We start from the raw sequence: 23,991 nt of genomic DNA on the forward strand, positions 1-23,991 counted from the left end.
ATGCAGCAGCGTCCTCTGAGGGACAAAGTGCAGCAGCGTCCTCTGAGGGACAAGGTGCAGCAGCGTCCTCTGTGAGGGACAAGGTGCAGCAGCGTCCTCTGTGGGACAAAGTGCAGCAGCGTCCTCTGTGAGAGACAAGGTGCAGCAGCGTCCTCTGAGGGACAAAGTGCAGCAGCGTCCTCTGAGGGACAAGGTGCAGACGCGTCCTCTGAGGGACAAGGTGCAGCAGCGTCCTCTGAGGGACAAGGTGCAGCAGCGTCCTCTGAGGGACAAGGTGCAGCAGCGTCCTCTGAGGGACAAGGTGCAGCAGCGTCCTCTGAGGGACAAGGTGCAGCAGCGTCCTCTGAGGGACAAGGTGCAGCGTCACACGGCTCCATCAGTCCAGTTAGAGACAAACTCTGGTTTAGTTTCACTTCATGAAACGTTAAAAGAATTTCTGACTTTTGTTTTACAATAAAAAGTTAAAACAAAGAAAATAGAGAAACAAGAAGAATTAGTGGGAATAAAAACCTGAACTAGTGTTTTAATCCTGTGATATCAGGGTTAGCGTCTGTCTGTCTGTCTGTCTGTCTCTCCCTCTCTCTCTCTCTCTCTCCCTCTCTCTCTCCCTCTCTCTCTCCCCCCCCCCCGCCCCCCCCCCCCCCGCCCCCCCCCCCCCCCCCCGTCAGACCCTCATATGAAGCTTCCCGGTTGTAGAAACACAGTTTGACTCTGAGCTCTGAAGCAGGAGCTTCTCTCTCTCTCTCTCTCTCCCTCTCTCCCTCTTTTCCTTGCTCTCTCTCTCTCTTGCTCTCCTCTGCAGGATGAGTGGGCGAGTCAGACCAGGCAGGTATTTCATGACTGGAGTTCTGCTTCAGGCTTCATGTGGACGTTTCTGTTTCTGTTTCATCTGCTTGGAGACGCAAAGACCTTCAAGGTTGAATTCAACTTGTTTGTCTCTTGTCTTGTTTGTGTCTTGTTTGTCTCTTGTTGTCTTGTTTGTCTCTTGTCTTGTTTGTGTCTTGTTGTCTTGTTTGTCTCTTGTCTTGTTTGTGTCTTGTTTGTCTCTTGTTGTCTTGTTTGTCTCTTGTCTTGTTTGTGTCTTGTTTGTCTCTTGTTGTCTTGTTTGTCTCTTGTTGGTGTCTTGTTGGTCTCTGGTTTGTCTCTTGTTGTCTTGTTTGTCTCTTGTTGTCTTGTTTGTCTCTTGTTGTCTTGTTTGTGTCTTGTTGTCTTGTTGTTGTCTTGTTGTTGTCTTGTTTGTGTGTGATGGTCTCTTGTTGTCTTGTCTTGTTTGTGTCTTTTTTTTGTCTTGTTTGTGTCTTTTTGTTGTCTTGTTTGTGTCTTGTTGGTGTCTTGTTTGTCTCATTTGTGTCTTGTTTGTGTCTTTTTTGTCTCTTGTTGGTGTCTTGTTGTCTTGTTGTCTTGTTGGTGTCTTGTTTGTCTCTTGTTGTCTTGTTGTTTTGTTTGTCTCTTGTTGTTGTCTTGTGTGTTGTTGTCTTGTTGTTGTCTTGTTTGTCTCTTGTTGCCTCGTTGTCCTGCAGTGTGTGCAGTGTGGCTGGTGTGTGTGTGTGTGTGGTTGTGCAGCAGGTGCCGGCCGGTGGGCGGAGCCTCTATCTGCCCCGATGCCCCGCCCTGCCCCGCCCTGCCCCTGGCCCGGCTGTTTGACCGGCTCCTGCAGCACTCGGCCCGGATGCAGGGCCTGTCCGACGAGCTGCACTCTCACTTCGTAAGTCCTCACCTCCTAACCACCTGCTTTCTGGACATTTTGTCCCTGGGGACGCCTCAGGCTCCGCCTCCAGCCCCGCCTCCAGCTGGTTCAGGTGTGAGTTTCTGCTGCTCACAGGTGAACAAGGGAAATGAAGCTTGACTTCACGTGTCTTTCAACGTTCCGTTCTGAGACTGAAGCACTTTTTACTCTAAAAGTCGCGTCGTCGCCGACGTTAGCCTGACCTCTGACCTCTGACCTTTCTTTCATGTTTCGTCAGGAGCTTTTCTTCTGGCCTCCCAGGAACCGACACTGTCACACGTCGACCATCGTCACTCCGAACGGCAAGGAGAACGCTCAGAGGATGACGGTACGTGTTTCTGTCGCTTGTTTTCCTCTACGTGCTTTCTTCCTCCTCGTCAATTTGCACAACTGTGAGATTCCCTGATTCCCCGATTGATTCCCCGATTGATTCCCCGATTGATTCCCCGATTGATTCCCCGATTGATTCCCTGATTGATTCCCTGATTGATTCCCTGATTCCCCGATTGATTCCCCGATTGATTCCCTGATTGATTCCCCGATTGATTCCCTGATTGATTCCCTGATTGATTCCCTGATTCTCCGATTGATTCCCTGATTGATTCCCCGATTGATTCCCTGATTCCCCGATGGATTCCCTGATTGATTCCCCGATTGATTCCCTGATTCCCAGATTCCCCGATTGATTCCCTGATTGATTCCCTGATTCCCCGATTGATTCCCTGATTGATTCCCCGATTGATTCTCCGATTCCCCGATTGATTCCCTGATTGATTCCCCGATTGATTCCCTGATTCCCCGTCACACTGCTGCTTCAGGACAAGCTGTGGTTCCAGGCACCATTTGAAACCACATTGAAATCAGGTCACATAAAGGGAACCGTCTCATCACTTTGATCTCATCACTTTGATCTGTCTCTGGTTGAATTATGTTCCTTCTGTTGGTCCAACGACGTGTCAATAGAGTCTTTGTTTACCTTGTTGACTGTTTGGACGGCGACTTGACCCGAGTCTTCTGACGTGTCGGTCTTACTAGGCGGTCTGGCAGAACCTGGCAGAACCAGCTAGAACCAGTCAGAACCTCACAGAACCAGTCAGAACCAACCCTCACCTGTTGTGTTTGCAGCAAGAGGAGCTCGCTGAGGTGATTCTGAAGCTTCTGCTGGCGTGGAGAGGTCCTCTGCTGCACCTCCACCACCACCACCACCTCCACCAGCAGCAGCTCCACCAGCAGCAGCTCCACTACCAGCAGCTCCAGCAGCAGCAGCTCCACCCGCAGCTCCTCCACCAGCATCTCCACCACCAGCAGCTCCACCACCAGCATCTCCACCAGCAGCTCCACCCGCAGCAGCAGCTCCACAAGTTGAGCTTGAACAAGTCTCTCGAGATGAGCACGATGGTGCAGGAGCTGGGGAAAGGAGTGCAGAAGGTGGTGGAGAAGGTACCGCTCGTCTTGTCTGACATCAAGTAGAACATAGAAATATGACACATAGGAGTTTTGATGAAATAGCTACTTTGTGTTCAGGCATTGCAGAAAGAGTTGAAAAAGGCCTTTTCCTCCGTATAGATGAACAATTGCAGCTCCACATTTAAAGTCCCAGTGAAACGTAACGCAGTACTTTGCAGAAGATGATAGTTGGGTTCTACTGGTAAGGTTCCTCCGACTCTGCCCCTCCACTGTTGTCGCATAACAAAGTTATTTGAAATTTGAATCTCCAGCCGAGGAAGTCGGGGGAATCCTTCTCCTTCGTGGGCGGAGCCTATGTGTGATGTCATGAGTTGTGCAGATCTGGATCTGTTGTGTTTATATCGGCTTGTTTCCTCTTAAATATCAAGTTTTTACAGTGTTTTGAAGTTCTAGTCTGCGTTTTATGAGCCTTGATGAAAGATTGAGCCTGGAAGAGACCAGAGGAGGAAAGGAGCACGGCTAGCGGCGGGAGCGGCTAGCTGTTAGCGGCTAGCCTTAACTCATCAACTCACCTCCTCCTCCTTCCTGCTGCAGATGCAGATGTTGGGGCTGATGAGGAACTCCGTCAGCAGCTGGGCTCCTCCACCTGACGGAGCTGACGGAGGCGGGTGGCGCCTCATGAAGGACCAGGACCTGCTCTACTGCTTCCGCCGGGACTCCAACAAGGTCCAGAACTACCTGAACCTCCTGAAGTGTCGCGTGGTTCCTCAGCACGGCTGCTGAAGTCCAACAGGAAGTCCTGGTTCTCCTTCTGGTCTGGGTCCTGGAGGAGGGACGGGACCCAGGACCGTCCCGGTCCTGGAGAAGGGACGGGACCAGGACCGTCCTGCCGAGTCGTCCTCTGAGACGACGGACAGGAGACTCAGTGTGGAAGACGAGATGAATACATATCACACTGGATATTAAAGATATATATATATGTATATATGTACTGTATGTTCTTTGTTCTGCCGACCAGGAAACAACCTTCTAGAACGTCTCTCTTCCTGGGAGGATCAGGACCAAGTAGACTAGAACCTCCAGACGGGGGGGGGAGGAAGGAAAAAGTAAGAAGGAAGGAGAGAAGGAAAGAAGGACAGAAGGAAAGAAAGAAAGGAAAGGAGGAAAAGGAAAGAAGGAAAGGAGAGAAGGAAAGAAGGAAAGAAAGAAAGGAAAGGAGGAAAAGGAAAGAAGGAAAGGAGGAAAAGGAAAGAAGGAAAGGAAAGAAGGAAAGGAGGAAAAGGAAAGAAGGAAAGGAGAGAAAGAAAGAAGGAAGGTAAAGGAAAGAAAGAAATAAAGAATTAATTAAAAAACCCGACATCTCAATTCATCCCTTCTGACAAATAAACAAACTGGTTTCACCAGAACCGGATCAACTGGTTTCACCAGAACCGGATCAACTGGTTTCACCAGAACCGGATCAACTGGTTTGGACCAGGATTCAACTGTCTAAGTATTTGTAAAACCTTCTGGTGACCTCCAGGACCGAGCAAGTCCTCCAGGACCGACTCCTCCAGGACCGACTCACTCCTCCAGGACCGAGCAAGTCCTCCAGGACCGACTCCTCCAGGACCGAGCAAGTCCTCCAGGACCGACTCACTCCTCCAGGACCGAGCAAGTCCTCCAGGACCGAGCAAGTCCTCCAGGACCGACTCCTCCAGGACCGACTCACTCCTCCAGGACCGAGCAAGTCCTCCAGGACCGACTCCTCCAGGACCGACTCACTCCTCCAGGACCGAGCAAGTCCTCCAGGACCGACTCCTCCAGGACCGAGCAAGTCCTCCAGGACGCCTCCTGACAGAACATGTAGATTCTGCTACGTCAGCTACGTCAGCTACGCGACGTCTCGACAGGAAAAGCAACCAAACAAAGATTCAAAGTTTTTATTTATTGTGTGAAAAAGAAAAGCTTCAAGAGGCTGCAGCTGCTGTTGCTATGGTGACGACCTCTGACCTCCCGGTCACCTGCTCCACACAGGACACGTGGACGGAGCCGTCCCTGGAAGACACCCAGCTTGTTAGGGTGGAGGTGGTGGTGGGGGGGGTGGAGTGGAGGAGAGGAGGAGGGGAGGAGGGGGGGGTGGGGGAGAGGTGGAGGAGGGGTGAAGGAGAGGAGGGGGGGGTAGAGGAGGTGGTAGTCGGGTGGAGGAGAGGTGGAGGAGGGGTGAAGGAGAGGAGGGGGGGTAGAGGAGGTGGTAGTGGGTGGAGGAGAGGTGGAGGAGGGGTGAAGGAGAGGAGGGGGGTAGAGGAGGTGGTAGTGGGTGGAGGAGAGATGGAGGAGGGGTGAAGGAGAGGAGGGGGGGGTAGAGGAGGTTGGTAGTGGGTGGGAGGGACCCTCACCTCTTCATGGTCACCACGGCGTCCACCGAGCGTCTCGCCTCCTCACTGGGCTGCAGCTCCTGGAACACCACCTGCTGACAAACACCACCTTCAGGAACATGGACATTGAGAGGGAACGGCTGAAGTGAACCTGGAATTCCAGGCGACCTTGGACAGCTTCTCCGGTTGCTCCCTGACCCCCCGCTGGTAGATCTCCAGGCACAGAGAGGACAAGTGTCCCGGTCCAGTCAGGACGTGGTGCCGGCGGGCCGGGAGGGGCGTCCTGAAGGCAGCAGCACCGGGTGAAGAGCTCCGCCCCCGACTCATCCGCCTCCTGGAACCAGGAACCAGAAACCAGGAACCATCAACCACAACCTTCCTCCATGGTCCACCTCCACCCAGCAACACAGGAAGACCTCCACCCTGGTTTAAACCCCACTTTTCAGAAATGTGTCTAAACGTGTGTCAGGGAGCCCCCTCCCCTTCACCAGATAGCCCCTCCCCTTCACCAGATAGCCCCTCCCCTTCACCAGATAGCTCCTCCCCTTCACCAGATAGCCCCTCCCCATCACCAGATAGCCCCTCCCCATCACCAGACAGCCCCTCCCCATCACCAGACAGCCCTCCCCTTCACCAGATAGCCCCTCCCCATCACCAGATAGCCCCTCCCCTTCACCAGATAGCCCCTCCCCATCACCAGATAGCCCCTCCCCATCACCAGATAGCCCCTCCCCATCACCAGATAGCCCCTCCCCTTCACCAGATAGCCCCTCCCCTTCACCAGATAGCTCCTCCCCTTCACCAGATAGCTCCTCCCCTTCACCAGATATTGGGCAGAACCTCATGTTGAGCAGAACCACAGGACCCCCCCAGGAGGTCATTTCCCACAGACCAGGACTGAACCCAGAGAACCGGAGTGGGACCTTCAGCAGGATGTCTGCAGCAGAGACGTCCACCGTCACAGACTCGTCCTCCGGGTCCACGGCGTCTCTGCCCACCAGCAGTCCCGCTTGGACGGCGGCTCCCACTGCGATGACCTCATCAGGGGGGGCGGAGATCAGGAGGTCCACGTCAGGGAACATGTCCCGGATCAGGTGCTGCAGACGAGGGATCCTGGCCGAGCCCCCGCAGAGAACCACCTCCAACACAAGACCCACTTCCTGTCACTCACGTTCAGGACTGATGTGCTGCTGTTCCAGCGGCCCAGAGGAGGCGTTACCGTGGTGATGCTGCTGGCCGACACCCCGCTCTGCTCCACCAACGCCCTGATTGGCTGGATGCTCTTGTTGAAGAGTGACGAGCACAGCAGCTCGAAGCGAGCCCTGAAGGGAGACACACCGAGACTGAGAACTAGTCCTGGAGGGAGACACACCGAGACTGAGAACTAGTCCTGGAGGGAGACACACCGAGACTGAGAACTAGTCCTGGAGGGAGACACACCGAGACTGAGAACTAGTCCTGGAGGGAGACACACCGAGACTGAGAACAAGTCCTGGAGGGAGACACACCGAGACTGAGAACTAGTCCTAGAGGGAGACACACCGAGACTGAGAACTAGTCCTGGAGGGAGACACACCGAGACTGAGAACTAGTCCTAGAGGGAGACACACCGAGACTGAGAACTAGTCCTGGAGGGAGACACACCGAGACTGAGAACTAGTCCTGGAGGGAGACACACCGAGACTGAGAACTAGTCCTGGAGGGAGACACACCGAGACTGAGAACTAGTCCTGGAGGGAGACACACCGAGACTGAGAACTAGTCCTGGAGGGAGACACACCGAGACTGAGAACTAGTCCTGGAGGGAGACACACCGAGACTGAGAACTAGTCCTGGAGGGAGACACACCGAGACTGAGAACTAGTCCTGGAGGGAGACACACCGAGACTGAGAACTAGTCCTGGAGGGAGACACACTGAGACTGAGAACTAGTCCTGGAGGGAGACACACCGAGACTGAGAACTAGTCCTGGAGGGAGACACACCGAGACTGAGAACTAGTCCTGAAGAGACGACACACCGAGACTGAGAACAAGTCCTGGAGGGAGACACACCGAGACTGAGAACTAGTCCTGGAGGGAGACACACCGAGACTGAGAACTAGTCCTGGAGGGAGACACACCGAGACTGAGAACTAGTCCTGGAGGGAGACACACCGAGACTGAGAACTAGTCCTGGAGGGAGACACACCGAGACTGAGAACTAGTCCTGGAGGGAGACACACCGAGACTGAGAACTAGTCCTGAAGAGACGACATACTGAGAACTAGTCCTGAAGAGACGACACACTGAGAACTAGTCCTGAAGAGACGACATACTGAGAACTAGTCCTGAAGAGACGACATACTGAGAACTAGTCCTGAAGAGACGACACACTGAGACTGAGAACTAGTCCTGAAGCTGCTGCTGGCCCCGACCAAAACCTCCGCCACCGGAACCAAGGAACCCAACGACCCCAGCAGCCGACGGCAGAGCGACTCACCTGGACACGTTGCATTCGAAGTCGATGCCGTCGTGCAGCGAGTCGACGAAGCAGTTGGCCGCGCCCAGAGAGGACAGGGAGTGTTTGGCCATGTCGGCGCCGTTCATCAGCTTCAGCATGGCGCGGACGTTACCGCTCACGTCGTGCTTGAAGGTCCTGACGAGACGACGGAGCGTTTTAATAACGACTTCCAGGAGGAACTTGTTCAGACCGTCTCCTTTAGTTTGACTAGAACCACTGAGGAACGTTCTTCTCAACGTGCTTCACTTTACCGTCAAAGTCTGTTCAGGTTTTAAATGGGACTAAAGAAACTTCATTTGACAACAAAGTGTAACTCTTCAAACTCATTCTGATCTTGATTCTTCCATTAATTCACGAGAGACTAACAACACTTTGTGCTTCAGTTGTTACTATTTTAGCTTCAAGCTCATTCAAAAGGAAGAATGGAGGTTAAATAAGGATTTAGAAAAGTGGGATGATTTTTATTTCCTCTTCTTCACTCGACTCATGCCTCGTGTATATATATGTGTATATGTATATACTTTCTCAGAACTCCAGTCTTCTGTGTTCATCGGTCAGAAGTACCGACCCCTCAGCCCTGTGATGGATTCTGAAGCGAAGATGGAGAAAAGCTGAAGTTCAACTCAAGTTTCCCACCGTTTGAACTCGGAGGCCAGGTGCTGGGCCAGGACCTGGGTGAAGCTCTCGCCCCCGATGCTGTGGTCCGTCAGGGTGTGCAGGACCCGGTACAGCCCACCACTGACCTGCAGCACCGTCACACTGAGGGACGTCCCCCCGAGCTTGTAGACCAGGACGTGGCTGCAACACAGGGACACACGGGCTCGTCTCAGGAACGTCCTTGGTGCTGAGACCACTGGGACCACGCCCTCCAAAATAAAAGCGGTCTACCTGTTTCCAGAGGACGACTCCTCTATATTTACCAAAATAAAAGCGGTCTACCTGTTTCCAGAGGACGACTCCTCTATATTTACCAAAATAAAAGCGGTCTACCTGTTTCCAGAGGACGACTCCTGGCCGAGGTTGTAGGACAGAAGAGCAGCCGCCGGTTCATGGATCAACCTCAGGACATGGAAGCCTGCAGCTTCTGCTGCGTCCCTGCAACAACCGTCAACACCGTCAACACAACAACACACCAACACACCAACACAACAACCCACCAACACCGTCAACATAACAACCGTCAACACCGTCAACACAACAACGCACCAACACAACAACCCACCATCACCGTCAACATAACAACCGTCAACACAACAACCCACCAACACAACAACCCACCATCACCGTCAACACAACAACACCGTCAACACAACAACGCACCAACACAACAACCCACCATCACCGTCAACACAACAACACAACAACCCACCATCACCGTCAACACAACAACACACCAACACAACAACCCACCAACACCGTCAACACAACAACCCACCAACACAACAACCCACCATCACCGTCAACACAACAACACAACAACCCACCAACACCGTCAACACAACAACACCGTCAACACAACAACCGTCAACACCGTCAACACAACAACCCACCATCACCGTCAACACAACAACCGTCAACACCATCAACACAACAACCCACCATCACCGACAACACAACAACACAACAACACAACAACCCACCAACACCGTCAACACAACAACCGTCAACACCGTCAACACAACAACCCACCAACACAACAACCCACCACCACCGTCAACACAACAACCGTCAACACCATCAACACAACAACCCACCAACACAACAACCCACCATCACCGTCAACACAACAACACAACAACACAACAACCCACCAACACCGTCAACACAACAACCGTCAACACCGTCAACACAACAACCCACCAACACAACAACACAACAACCACCCAACACCGTCAACACAACAACCGTCAACACAACAACCGTCAACACAACAACCGTCAACACTGTCAACACAACAACCCACCAACACAACAACCGTCAACACAACAACCCACCTACACTGTCAACACAACAACCCACCAACACAACCGTCAACACAACAACCCACCAACACTGTCAACACAACAACCCACCAACGCAACAACCGTCAACACAACAACCTACCAACACCGTCAACACAACAACCGTCAACACAACAACCCGTCAACACAACACGTCAACACCGTCAACACAACAACCACCCAACACCGTCAACACAACAACCACCCAACACCGTCAACACAACAACCACCCAACACCGTCAGCACAACAACCCACCAACATGTCAACACAACAACCCACCAACACCGTCAACACAACAACCCACCAACACACCAACCCACCCACCAACCATACGATCTCAGCCGAGAGGCTCCGCCCACCTCAGAGCTTGTTTCTGCGCCTGGGCGAACTCGAAGGGGACGGTGATGACGGCGTCCCGGACGTCTGAGCCCAGAGCCGACTGAGCCGTTTCTGTCAACAACAAGCGTCAGATCATTTGTGCAGCCTGAACAAGAACAAGTCCACCACAGCGTGACTCAATATTTCAGAAAGGGAAAGTCATTATGCAGATTGAAGGGTTTCGGCTTCCAGGTGATCAAAACACAAATAAAGACAAACGGCTTCTAAAAGCACTTTCACTGAGAAAGTCAGCTGAAGGGAATCTAAATCTAAAGAATAATAATAACATAAATACTAAAGACCAGAGTTTGGAGACAAACAGCCTCGTCCACACTGTTTACCTTTCATTTTGCAGAAAATGAGTTTAGCCACGTCCTCCGGAGCCACGAACTGGCTCTGCCCCCCCGCTGTGATGTCATAGTACGGCTTCTCGTCTCTGTTGACGACCTGCAAACCACACAGGATGTTCTGAATTCAGAAATCCACATTAGAGCTGCTCCATGGTGGAAACAACATAATCCTTATTGTGGGTAAAACTGAAATCACTAGAATGTCTTTGAAGCTGAAACGGCATTTATTGAACCTGTTCAATATATACAAATATCTGGTAATGGAGCAGTAAAGTTGTACGTCTCCCCCTCTACAGCCGTACGTCTCCCCCTCTACAGCCGTACGTCTCCCCCTCTACAGCCGTACGTCTCCCCCTCTACAGCCGTACGTCTCCCCCTCTACAGCCGTACGTCTCCCCCTCTACAGCCGTACGTCTCCCCCTCTACAGCCGTACGTCTCCCCCTCTACAGCCGTACGTCTCCCCCTCTACAGCCGTACGTCTCCCCCTCTACAGTCGTACGTCTCCCCCTCTACAGCCGTACGTCTCCCCCTCTACAGCCGTACGTCTCCCCCTCTACAGCCGTACGTCTCCCCCTCTACAGCCGTACGTCTCCCCCTCTACAGCCGTACGTCTCCCCCTCTACAGCCGTACGTCTCCCCCTCTACAGCCGTACGTCTCCCCCTCTACAGTCGTACGTCTCCCCCTCTACAGTCGTACGTCTCCCCCTCTACAGTCGTACGTCTCCCCCTCTACAGCCGTACGTCTCCCCCTCTACAGTCGTACGTCTCCCCCTCTACAGTCGTACGTCTCCCCCCTACAGTCGTACGTCTCCCCCTCTACAGCCGTACGTCTCCCCCTCTACAGCCGTACGTCTCCCCCTCTACAGTCGTACGTCTCCCCCTCTACAGCCGTACGTCTCCCCCTCTACAGTCGCATTTCTAGAACATTCAGCCTGTCAGTGTAACACATGCAGGTGAACGATGGCGGCCGCCGCCACACCTGCCTCACCCTCCTCACCCCCCTCACCCTCCTCACCCTCCTCACCCTCCTCACCCCCCTCACCTGACACTTGGTCTTTGCTGCGTGGCTCCGGGTCTCTGGGTCAGTGAAGCTGCAGGAGAGGACAGACAGGGGACAGACAGAGGACAGACAGGGGACAGACAGGGGACAGACAGGGGACATCAGCAGGGTTCTGGACCAGGACTCTTCTGGGTCCAGGACCTGCTGACGTCCCAGACTTTGGTTCCATGTCCTCGCTCCAGACGGGGGGCGGAGCTTAGAGCACAATGCTGTTAGTGGGTTGGTTAGTGGGGTTAGCGAGTTGGTCAGTGTGGTGAGCGGGTTGGTCAGTGGGGTTAGCGGGTTGGTCAGTGTGGTTAGCGGGCTGGTCAGTGGGGTTAGCGGTTTGGTCAGTGGGGTTAGCAGGTTGGTTAGTGGGGTTAGCAGGTTGGTTAGCGGGTTGTTAGTGGGGCTAGCAGGTTGGTTAGCGGGTTGTTAGTGGGGTTAGCAGGTTGGTTAGTGGGGTTAGCAGGTTGGTTAGTGGGTTGGTTAGCGGGTTGGTTAGTGGGTTGTTAGTGGGGTTGTTAGTGGGGTTAGCAGGTTGGTTAGTGGGGTTAGCAGGTTGGTTAGCGGGGTTAGCAGGTTGGTTAGTGGGGTTAGCAGGTTGGTTAGTGGGGTTAGCAGGTTGGTTAGTGGGGTTAGCAGGTTGGTTAGCGGGGTTAGCAGGTTGGTTAGTGGGGTTAGCAGGTTGGTTAGTGGGGTTAGCAGGTTGGTTAGCGGGGTTAGCAGGTTGCTCACCTCCGTCCCAGGACTTGCTTCACCTTCACCACGGTGTTGGCGGCGTTGCGGACCTGGCCTTGCTTTGCTGCGATGCCGACGATCTGCAGGGCGGAGGGGGGGGGGGGGGGGGGGGAGCTCATTCTCATGATTATCGTTCTCATGATCATCAGGAACCATGAGGAGCTCGTTCTACCTGCTCAGTGTCTCTGTAGCCCACCACCGCCGGGGTCACCCGGTCTCCAGCATCGTTCGCCACCACGTCAGCCCGACCGTCCTGGGGGGGGAGGGAGGGAGAGGGGGAGAGACAGAGAGAGAGGTAGAGAGAGAGACACACAGAGAGAGAGGTAGAGAGACAGAGAGAGAGGTAGAGAGGTAGAGAGAGAGAGAGAGAGAGAGAGAGAGAGAGAGAGAGAGAGAGAGAGAGAGAGAGAGAGAGAGAGAGAGAGAGAGAGAGAGACAGAGAGAGAGAGAGAGAGAGAGAGAGAGAGAGAGAGAGAGAGACCTCAGTCTATCACTGCATCTTCCCGGCGGAGCAACAAACGAGGTTAAAAACCCTCCGGTGGGTCAAAGTGCAGCAAACCTCGTGTTACTGAAGCAGCGGATGAATATGAGTCTATATTTACAAGTATATAATTCAAATATACATGATTTTACCTTGAAAATCGCCACACAGGCGCACGTATAACCGAAGTGAACTCCGATCGCGGCCATGCTGCTGCAGGATGGGTGTTCGGGGTGGGGCCTATGTGACGTCACTTCCTCTCAGAGATGCCCGGTTTCCTGTGTCGTCGTCGTCTTCTTCTTCTTCTTCTTCTTCTTCTTCTTCTTCTTCTTCTTCTTCTTCTTCTTCTTCTTCTTCTTCTTCTTCGTCTTCTTCTTCTTCTTCTTCTTCTTCTTCTTCTTCTTCTTCTTCTTCTTCTTCGTCTTCTTCTTCCAGGCAGAACATTTCCGAAAAACTCAAATCAATTAGTTTTCAGCTTTTTTTCACAGTTACACTCCTAAATTACACCAAATACTTGTGACGCTGTACAGGATGATTAAAAACGAGAAAATCCCCACCAGGGAAATAAATAAAAATGACATATATATATATATATATATATATATATATATATATATATATATATATATATATATATATATATATGTATAGTTGTTATTGTTCTATTATTGCTACCATTATTAGTAGTACTATACACGAGTATTATACACTATTGCACATTGTTATTATCTGTATTATTGTTATTATTCTTATATAATGCCTACTTCTAATGGCTCTGCCACTGCACCTTACTATTTATTTATCTTGCTTTTATCTCCTGCTTATTTCTAAGTGCCCATGTTCTGTTCTGTGTTTTACTTTATGTCTTATAATGTGGAGGTGGAGAATGAGGAGACGGACGAAGGAGTCGAGTCGCTTTTTCCTTTATTTTCTCCAACCGTCTGACAGTTCACCTGTCAAATAACCAACCCCTTCCCCTTATAACTCCTCCCACTATCAACACCACACCACGTGACTGACACACCCACTCCATTGTGCTTGGGAGAACCTCCCTCTTAGGTGCGCACCACAAAACCCAGATAGTTTTATTTTTTACTTTTATTACTATTCTATTGTATTTTATGATATTCATATGTACCAGATTGCTGCAACAAGACAATTTCCCTTCGGGGATGAATAAAGTAATTATCTGTCTATCTATCTATCTATCTATCTATCTATCTGTCTGTCTGTCTGTCTGTCTGTCTGTCTGTCTATCTATCTATCTATCTATCTATCTGTCTGTCTGTCTGTCTGTCTGTCTGTCTGTCTGTCTGTCTGTCTGTCTGTCTATCTATCTGTCTGTCTGTCTGTCTGTCTGTCTGTCTGTCTGTCTGTCTGTCTGTCTGTCTATCTATCTATCTATCTGTCTGTCTGTCTGTCTGTCTGTCTGTCTGTCTATCTGTCTGTCTGTCTGTCTGTCTATCTATCTATCTATCTATCTGTCTGTCTATCTATCTATCTATCTATCTATCTATCTGTCTATCTATCTATCTATCTATCTGTCTGTCTGTCTGTCTGTCTGTCTATCTGTCTGTCTGTCTGTCTGTCTATCTATCTATCTATCTGTCTGTCTGTCTGTCTGTCTGTCTGTCTGTCTGTCTGTCTGTCTGTCTGTCTGTCTGTCTGTCTGTCTGTCTGTCTATCTATCTATCTATCTATCTATCTATCTATCTGTCTATCTGTCTATCTATCTATCTATCTATCTATCTATCTATCTATCTATCTGTCTATCTGTCTATCTGTCTATCTATCTATCTATCTCTCTATATTACAAACATGTTCTTGTGGCCTGTGTTTTACAGGAACGCTGTAACGATGGAGCAGAGACATTAAACCTGCCTCACCTGGCAGATGATATGAACATATAATCTGCTTTTTCATCCCCAACATGTTGAATGTGTTAAAATATGTCATGTGTTTTGTCTTTGTAGAAGAGTGGGGGCTGTCAGGGGAGGGCTGAACCCCCCAGGACCACACTGACGGATAAACCAACCTCAACAATGAAAACTCAGCAAAATATGCATTTCTGCTGTTTCCTCCGGAGCTGATCAATATTCTACAAAACTGGACAAAGAAAAAAAACAACAACATTTGATTGTGTTGCTGTATTGTAGGAAAGTTGGCTGATATTTGTGTTTGCTGTCAGGAAAGTGAAAACGAAAATGATTTGTGTGTATTTGGGGGATTTCCACTGAGCTGCGGTGAACACAACCTGTCTCTGGGCGTTCTACCTGGCAACAGGGGATTCTAAATTCTTATTGGCCAGTGGCTGGCCGGTGGGCGGGGCTTGTGGGCGGGGCCAGTGGGAGGCGAGCTGGTGATCACGGACTGTCTCAGGGTTTGTCCTCATAACGAGGTGAAGACGAGCGAGAAGATGAAGGTCCTGATGTGTGCAGCTGTTCTGCTCGCTGTTTGCTGGGCGGTGGAGTCCAAACACAGTAAGTACTCTCACTACTCCCTACTGTAACCATACTCTAGCTCTACTGTACCTGTGTCACTCTTTCTTTATCCTGGGTGGATCAACAATATACTGTATATATATAGATAGATATAGATATAGATATGGATATAGATATAGATAGACAGATAGATATAGATATAGATATAGATATGGATATAGATATAGATAGACAGATAGATATAGATATAGATATAGATATGGATATAGATATAGATAGACAGATAGATATAGATATAGATATATATGTTGGTTTCACTAGGATCAGTTTCAGTAGGATTTGAATCACTGACAGGATCGGTAAACGGTGAAAGTGCGATGTTAATACATAATTCACTGATCAATGTTATTGAAGGAAGCGAAGGATCAAATAAAGTTTGATTGAAGTCAAATATAGAAGAGAAACTAGAGAGAAAATGTGTCTCATGTTTTGTTTTTAGTTCTGGAGAATTCCCCTCAACCGACTTTACTTTCGATTTCTCCTAAGAGCGGCAACACACACACACACACGCACACACACACACACACACACGCACACACACACGCTCACACACACACCACTGAGGATCAGTTGTGTGACATGTTGGCTCTGCGCCCAGGGCCACGCCCAGTTTTACCCGCTGGAGCTGGCAGGGGGCGGGGTCACCTGGCAGGGGGCGGGGTCACGTGAAAGCCCCTGGTTCTCCCAGAGCTCGAGCTGCCATGACGACCATGTTTAGAGAAAAACGTTTCCTCCTCATGTCTTAATCTCTTCCTGAAGCACAACGTCTCTTTGTCTCTGAGCTGAAGCAGACAACTAGTTCAGTTTCTGTTAACTAACCAACCCGTCGTCACCAGACTCTGTTCAGTAGTTTCTGTTAACTAACCAACCCGTCGTCACCAGACTCTGTTCAGTAGTTTCAGTTAACTAACCAACCCGTCGTCACCAGACTCTGTTCAGTAGTTTCAGTTAACCAACCAACCCGTCGTCACCAGACTCTGTTCAGTAGTTTCAGTTAACTAACCAACCCGTCGTCGAGCTTGTTGTTACCAGTAGGACACCTGTTTCTACCTGACTGACGTGTTCTGCTGCGTCAGCAGTTTGTGCAGCAGGTGAGACCGATGATGTCATCAAGGTAGAAAACGTCTTTCCTCCTGATTCGCTGGTTAAAAACAAACAATCCCGTGAAGCTGCATGTGGAGGTCATGTGACCGTGTCCCAGAGTATTATGGGATGGATCCACTGACTGACTGCTAGCGAATCATCAGTCGACCTTCAGACTCCAGTGGTTTTATATTCCCAGCCTGTTGGAGGTGGTGTTTAATTGTGGTTGTCCCCCCCCCCCCCCCCCCCCCCCGCTCTGCAGCGCCCCCTACGGTCAAGGTCTACAGCCACGGTCCTGGAGAGTTTGGGAAGGACAACATCTTCATCTGCCACGTGAGCGACTTCCACCCCCCGGACATCAGCATCCAGCTGCTGGAGGACAAGGTGGAGCTCCCCACCTCCACCCAGACCGACCTGGCCTTCAACGCAGACTGGCACTTCCACCTGACCAGGAGCGCCCCCTTCACGCCGAAGGAGGGAGTGCAGGTCCTCTGCAGGGTGACCCACGGAGGCAAGGTCACCAACTACGCCTGGGGTGAGTCCCTGGAATCCTGCCTCTGTTGTCTGGACCTGGAGGGAACGGGGGGGTCAGGGTCTGGGACCTGGAGGGAACGGGGGGGGGTCAGGGTCTGGGACCTGGAGGGAACGGGGGGGTCAGGGTCTGGGACCTGGAGGGAATGGGGGGGTCAGGGTCTGGGACCTGGAGGGAACGGGGGGGTCAGGGTCTGGGACCTGGAGGGAACGGGGGGGTCAGGGTCTGGGACCTGGAGGGAATGGGGGGGTCAGGGTCTGGGACCTGGAGGGAACGGGGGGGGGTCAGGGTCTGGGACCTGGAGGGAATGGGGGGGTCAGGGTCTGGGACCTGGAGGGAACGGGGGGTCAGGGTCTGGGACCTGGAGGGAACGGGGGGGGTCAGGGTCTGGACCTGGAGGGAACGGGGGGTCAGGGTCTGGGCCATCATGTTATTACTGAGTTATTACTGACAGTCATATCATGTTATTACTGAGTTATTACTGACAGTCATATCATGTTATTACTGATATTTCACTGCTGCTTTCTGTCTTTTCTTCTCAGATCCCAACATGTAACGGGTTAAACGTCTCGGTGAGTTTCCTGCTTTGTTGACGTTTATTAGAATTACGTCTCGTCTCGTCTCGTCTCGTCTCGTCTCGTCTCGTCTCGTCTCGTCTCCCGTCCTGCTGCCATTGTGTCTTTCTCTGTCCACAGGGACGTCACGTCTCGGCCCTCGTCTCCCAGCAGTCCTTCTTCAGTCGGTCTCCAGTCCCTACATCCAGTCCTTCTTCAGTCAGTCTCCAGTCCCTACATCCAGTCCTTCTTCAGTCAGTCTCCAGTCCCTACATCCAGTCCTTCTTCAGTCAGTCTCCAGTCCCTACATCCAGTCCTTCTTCAGTCGGTCTCCAGTCCCTACATCCAGTCCTTCTTCAGTCCCTACATCCAGTCCTTCTTCAGTCAGTCTTCAGTCCCTACATCCAGTCCTTCTTCAGTCAGTCTCCAGTCCCTACATCCAGTCTCTGCAGACTCTTCTTCTCACCAATGACAGATTACTAGTAGGGTCAGAGCAGGGCTTTGTAATTTAACTGTATATTTCTCATTGATGACTCTTCTTGGCTTCGGGGATCTTTTTCTACTTCTGCTTTTTTTGTTGTTTTTACTGTTTCTATGAGTCACAAATCACAAGTCAATTAGAATTCCTTTGATGGTTTTTGAAAACACTTAAAAATGCTGTATAATTGAATTGTTGAAAATGAGTGTTGAATAAAAACTCTTGAAAACGTCAACAGGTCTTGTTTTTTTTTAGCAAACGATTCGTAATCCTTCTTTTATGAAAAGTACATTTAAAACAAATGTGTCCATTCAAATCAGCTTCACTGGTGTGGGTGTGTTTCTCAGCTGGTTAACCCCCAGTTAACCCTGGTTAGGGTTAGTGGGGCTAGTTAGTGGGGTTAGTGAGGTTAGTGAGGTGTGGTCAGGGAGGCAGTGCCTCACCTGCCATCATGATAAAAAGATAGAAAATAAATGTGAATATTTTCCACTGATTTGTGTTAAAGATTAATTTCCAGTACGACTCGACAGGTTTTCACATTTTCTGAAGTAAAACTGTGAGTTAATATTAGTGGATTTCATCCTATGAAGATTTCTTGTGTTTTATTTGTGTCACGAGGGTTAGGTGAGGTTCTGCAGGTGAGGTTCTGCAGGTGAGGTTCTGCAGGTGAGGTTCTGCTGTTCTGGAGATAAGGTTCTCATCTTTGTCATCAAATGAGGAACTTTTTACAAGCATTCAGTTCCATTGTTGATAAACCTGTCAAACCTGAACTCCTTGCAGTTCTTTGTCACCTGTTTGACCTGCAGAGTATTTTGATTGAAGCTGAAAACATTCACTCATTTAGCAGGAGAAACAGAAACCAGCTAAACTACGTGACCGGATGTAAACACACAGAGGGAAAGTTCTTCTTGTGAATCGCTGGTGACTTTATTGACACGGGCGATGATTTCTATCCAGAAAGTTATTCTTGTACTCTTGATTATTGAAGGGACATTATTTCAAGCGCAATAAATCATGTTGAGAAACCTTTGAATCTGTGTCTTTTATTATAGATATCGTGATATTATTTTGTTATATAGATTAATTTCCTGAAGGATGTAAATGTTGATTATCTAGAAAAGGTCCCAGTGTGAAACAACTTGTTGTCCTGCCTCGTTTAATAATCCAATAAAACGATATTCCGTTCAGAGTTCTGAAGCTGTGAACTGGAAACGTGATTTCGGTGTTAAATGTTCATTTTAATAGTTTAATAGTTTAATAGTTTAATAGTTTAATAGTTTAATAGTTTCATAGTTTAATAGTTTAATAGTTTAATAGCGCAGTCACTTCAGTTCCAAACGCAACATGTCGCAACACTTCCTACCCAGCAACAGGTCGTCTGGCTTTTTCTATTGGTCAAAGTGGAGGTGACGTCACAGGGACGCTTGTCTCAGACACGAACCGGAAGTTTCTCCAGGAGGGCGGGGTTTGTCCGTTTCCGTACAAAGTGCGACGCGGCGCCGCTTTGGTCAAAACAAGTGCTCCGAACATCCGGTCCGGTTGGTTCTGGTTCGTCTGGGTTCGTTCCGGTTCGTCAGGCGGATCAACGGGGTCCAGAGACCCGGACCAGGACGGGAAGATGCCGCGGCTCGTCGGCAGCCTGCCGCTGCTGCTGGTTCTAATCCTCTGCGGCTCCGCGGCGGCGAGAGACGGTGAGATTCTGGTCGCTTCTGCTGTCCAGGACCGGAAGTCCGGGTGACGTCATCACCGGGCTCCTTCGGCCAACTTCGTCCAACTTTCATCTCTAGATCGTTATTGACGCTTGTTTGTTTGTTTCGTTTCCTGGTTTCTACGTTGATTAGTGTTTGGATGAAACATCAAAGAACCTGGAGCAAACTGGAGCAGTGGTGAGGCTCCTGGTGAGGCTCCTGGTGAGGCTCCTGGTGAGGCTCCTGGTGAGGCTCCTGGTGAGGCTCCTGGCTGGTGAGGCTCCTGGTGAGGCTCCTGGTGAGGCTCCTGGTGAGGCTCCTGGTGAGGCTCCTGGCTGGTGAGGCTCCTGGTGAGGCTCCTGGTGAGGCTCCTGGTGAGGCTCCTGGTGAGGCTCCTGGTGAGGCTCCTGGCTGGTGAGGCTCCTGGTGAGGCTCCTGGTGAGGCTCCTGGCTGGTGAGGCTCCTGGTGAGGCTCCTGGCTGGTGAGGCTCCTGGTGAGGCTCCTGGTGAGGCTCCTGGTGAGGCTCCTGGCTGGTGAGGCTCCTGGTGAGGCTCCTGGTGAGGCTCCTGGCTGGTGAGGCTCCTGGTGAGGCTCCTGGCTGGTGAGGCTCCTGGTGAGGCTGATGTTGTTGTTGTTGTTGACAGCCGCCCCCAAGGTGCAGGTGTACTGATGATGTTGTTGTTGTTGTTGTTGTTGACAGCCGCCCCCAAGGTGCAGGTGTACTGATGTTGATGTTGTTGTTGTTGTTGACAGCCCCCCCCAAGGTGCAGGTGTACTGATGTTGATGATGTTGTTGTTGTTGTTGACAGCCGCCCCCAAGGTGCAGGTGTACTGATGTTGATGTTGTTGTTGTTGTTGACAGCCCCCCCCAAGGTGCAGGTGTACTGATGATGTTGTTGTTGTTGTTGACAGCCGCCCCCAAGGTGCAGGTGTACTGATGTTGATGTTGTTGTTGTTGTTGTTGACAGCCGCCCCCAAGGTGCAGGTGTACTGATGTTGATGTTGTTGTTGTTGTTGACAGCCGCCCCCAAGGTGCAGGTGTACTGATGTTGATGTTGTTGTTGTTGTTGACAGCCGCCCCCAAGGTGCAGGTGTACTGATGATGTTGTTGTTGTTGTTGACAGCCGCCCCCAAGGTGCAGGTGTACTGATGTTGATGTTGTTGTTGTTGTTGACAGCCCCCCCCAAGGTGCAGGTGTACTGATGTTGATGTTGTTGTTGTTGTTGACAGCCGCCCCCAAGGTGCAGGTGTACTGATGTTGATGTTGTTGTTGTTGTTGACAGCCCCCCCCAAGGTGCAGGTGTACTGATGTTGATGTTGTTGTTGTTGTTGACAGCCGCCCCCAAGGTGCAGGTGTACTGATGATGTTGTTGTTGTTGTTGACAGCCGCCCCCAAGGTGCAGGTGTACTGATGTTGATGTTGTTGTTGTTGTTGACAGCCGCCCCCAAGGTGCAGGTGTACTGATGTTGTTGTTGTTGTTGTTGACAGCCGCCCCCAAGGTGCAGGTGTACTGATGTTGATGTTGTTGTTGTTGTTGACAGCCCCCCCCAAGGTGCAGGTGTACTGATGTTGATGTTGTTGTTGTTGTTGACAGCCGCCCCCAAGGTGCAGGTGTACTGATGTTGATGTTGTTGTTGTTGTTGACAGCCGCCCCCAAGGTGCAGGTGTACTGATGTTGATGTTGTTGTTGTTGTTGACAGCCGCCCCCAAGGTGCAGGTGTACTGATGTTGATGTTGTTGTTGTTGTTGACAGCCCCCCCCAAGGTGCAGGTGTACTGATGTTGATGTTGTTGTTGTTGTTGACAGCCGCCCCCAAGGTGCAGGTGTACTGATGTTGATGTTGTTGTTGTTGTTGACAGCCGCCCCCAAGGTGCAGGTGTACTGATGTTGATGTTGTTGTTGACAGCCGCCCCCAAGGTGCAGGTGTACTGATGTTGATGTTGTTGTTGACAGCCGCCCCCAAGGTGCAGGTGTACTGATGTTGATGTTGTTGTTGTTGTTGACAGCCGCCCCCAAGGTGCAGGTGTACTGATGTTGATGTTGTTGTTGACAGCCGCCCCCAAGGTGCAGGTGTACTGATGTTGATGTTGTTGTTGACAGCCGCCCCCAAGGTGCAGGTGTACTGATGTTGATGTTGTTGTTGTTGTTGACAGCCGCCCCCAAGGTGCAGGTGTACTGATGTTGATGTTGTTGTTGTTGTTGACAGCCGCCCCCAAGGTGCAGGTGTACTGATGTTGATGTTGTTGTTGTTGTTGACAGCCGCCCCCAAGGTGCAGGTGTACTGATGTTGATGTTGTTGTTGTTGTTGACAGCCGCCCCCAAGGTGCAGGTGTACTGATGTTGTTGTTGTTGTTGACGACAGCCGCCCCCAAGGTGCAGGTGTACTGATGTTGATGTTGTTGTTGTTGTTGACAGCCCCCCCCAAGGTGCAGGTGTACTGATGTTGATGTTGTTGTTGTTGTTGACAGCCGCCCCCAAGGTGCAGGTGTACTGATGTTGATGTTGTTGTTGTTGTTGACAGCCGCCCCCAAGGTGCAGGTGTACTGATGTTGATGTTGTTGTTGTTGTTGACGACAGCCGCCCCCAAGGTGCAGGTGTACTGATGTTGATGTTGTTGTTGTTGTTGACAGCCCCCCCCAAGGTGCAGGTGTACTGATGTTGATGTTGTTGTTGTTGTTGACAGCCCCCCCCAAGGTGCAGGTGTACTGATGTTGATGTTGTTGTTGTTGTTGACAGCCCCCCCCAAGGTGCAGGTGTACTGATGTTGATGATGTTGTTGTTGTTGACAGCCGCCCCCAAGGTGCAGGTGTACTGATGATGTTGTTGTTGTTGTTGACAGCCCCCCCCAAGGTGCAGGTGTACTGATGATGTTGTTGTTGTTGTTGACAGCCCCCCCCAAGGTGCAGGTGTACTGATGTTGATGATGTTGTTGTTGTTGACAGCCCCCCCCAAGGTGCAGGTGTACTGATGATGTTGTTGTTGTTGTTGTTGACAGCCGCCCCCAAGGTGCAGGTGTACTGATGATGTTGTTGTTGTTGTTGACAGCCGCCCCCAAGGTGCAGGTGTACTGATGATGATGTTGTTGTTGTTGACAGCCCCCCCCAAGGTGCAGGTGTACTGATGTTGATGTTGTTGTTGTTGACAGCCGCCCCCAAGGTGCAGGTGTACTGATGATGATGTTGTTGTTGTTGACAGCCCCCCCCAAGGTGCAGGTGTACTGATGTTGATGTTGTTGTTGTTGTTGACAGCCCCCCCCAAGGTGCAGGTGTACAGCCGCGCCCCCCGGCAGTTTGAGCACAACAACACGTTGCTCTGCCACGCCAGCGGGTTCCACCCCCCAGAAGTTTCCCTGGAGCTGCTGAGGAACGGCCAGCCGATGGAGGACGGCCAGCAGGGGGCGCTGGCCTTCGACCAGACCTGGCAGTACCACCTGACCATCGCCGCCCCCTTCACCCCCGAGGGGGGGGACCAGTTCTCCTGCAGGGTGACCCACCTGAAGACCACCAACACACACATCTGGGGTTCGTCTGGCTTCTGACTCGTCCACAACCATCGTCTGTATATACATATATCGATATATGTATATGTATATATATATATATATATATAATGTCCTCCTTTCATTGGCTGCTGGGCAACATGAGGTCAGGACAGCTCTGGATGGAAACTCCAAAAGCAGAGACCGTACTGGTACTGGACCGGTACTGGTACTGGACAAGTACCGGTACTTGACCGGTACAGGTAGCAGTACTGGGCCTGGTACTGGACAAGTACCGGTACTTGACCGGTACAGGTAGCAGTACTGGTACTGGTAGCAGTACTGGGCCTGGTACTGGTACTTTACCGGTACTGGTGGAGGTTTCAGTTATTAGCCCCGCCTCCAGGCAGTCGTTGTTAAAGTCAGGCCAGTTTACAGTTGGTGACGTCGTCGTGACGACGACTCAGCAAATGAACATTCCAGGTCAATCCAGTCCCAAACCTTTGATCTTCTGTCAAAGGACACGGAGTCGTTTCAGTAGACTTTGATCCAGACGATCTCCTGAACTGAAGCGGTAATAATCCTGCTGTTTTCTCTGGTTCCTGCAGATCCTGACATGTAGCTTCTTTCCAGGTCGGTACTTTATTACACATCAAAGCTGATTCACAAAGTGTTTCTTTGTTTGACCAATAA

General features: G+C 50.9%; 4 protein-coding genes across 4 annotated transcripts in view; 3 read left to right on the top strand and 1 right to left on the bottom strand.

Annotated features, from left to right (window-relative positions):
• LOC308146600 (prolactin-like) lies at positions 1 to 3,916 on the top strand (the record flags this gene model as incomplete). Its single annotated transcript, XM_080518503.1, has 7 exons — positions 1 to 54; positions 140 to 384; positions 1,567 to 1,705; positions 1,965 to 2,054; positions 2,852 to 2,956; positions 3,032 to 3,166; positions 3,728 to 3,916. The coding sequence occupies 7 exons, from the start codon at positions 1 to 3 to the stop codon at positions 3,914 to 3,916; spliced, it is 957 nt and encodes a 318-aa protein (XP_080374629.1).
• Positions 3,917 to 5,040: 1,124 nt separating this feature from the next.
• On the bottom strand, positions 5,041 to 13,207 carry hspa14 (heat shock protein 14). The gene is given in 16 exon segments (XM_080518397.1): positions 5,041 to 5,170; positions 5,512 to 5,582; positions 5,659 to 5,771; positions 5,774 to 5,789; positions 5,792 to 5,824; positions 6,414 to 6,629; positions 6,710 to 6,812; positions 7,971 to 8,126; positions 8,628 to 8,789; positions 8,982 to 9,086; positions 10,352 to 10,442; positions 10,712 to 10,817; positions 11,764 to 11,812; positions 12,499 to 12,581; positions 12,674 to 12,754; positions 13,135 to 13,207. Coding segments are annotated over 16 exon segments (1,530 nt in total). The 5' UTR covers positions 13,192 to 13,207; the 3' UTR covers positions 5,041 to 5,082.
• Positions 13,208 to 15,364: 2,157 nt separating this feature from the next.
• On the top strand, positions 15,365 to 18,365 carry b2m (beta-2-microglobulin). The gene is made up of 4 exons (XM_080518676.1): positions 15,365 to 15,462; positions 16,829 to 17,101; positions 17,641 to 17,670; positions 17,794 to 18,365. Exons 1-3 carry the CDS (start codon positions 15,399 to 15,401, stop codon positions 17,652 to 17,654), a joined length of 351 nt encoding a protein of 116 aa, XP_080374802.1. The 5' UTR covers positions 15,365 to 15,398; the 3' UTR covers positions 17,655 to 17,670; positions 17,794 to 18,365.
• Positions 18,366 to 19,598: 1,233 nt separating this feature from the next.
• Positions 19,599 to 23,991, top strand: part of LOC308146382 (beta-2-microglobulin-like) — a 5,123-nt gene continuing 730 nt past the window's right edge. Inside the window, exons 1-3 of the mRNA XM_080518163.1 lie at positions 19,599 to 19,821; positions 23,069 to 23,341; positions 23,907 to 23,931. Of these exons, the coding sequence (XP_080374289.1) occupies positions 19,749 to 19,821; positions 23,069 to 23,341; positions 23,907 to 23,920 (360 nt within the window). The 5' untranslated portion in view covers positions 19,599 to 19,748 and the 3' untranslated portion in view covers positions 23,921 to 23,931. The remainder of the gene's footprint in view (positions 19,822 to 23,068; positions 23,342 to 23,906; positions 23,932 to 23,991) is intronic.

Source organism: Blennius ocellaris (genome assembly GCF_963422515.1).
Source record: "Blennius ocellaris genome assembly, chromosome: 22".
Taxonomy (NCBI): domain Eukaryota; kingdom Metazoa; phylum Chordata; class Actinopteri; order Blenniiformes; family Blenniidae; genus Blennius; species Blennius ocellaris.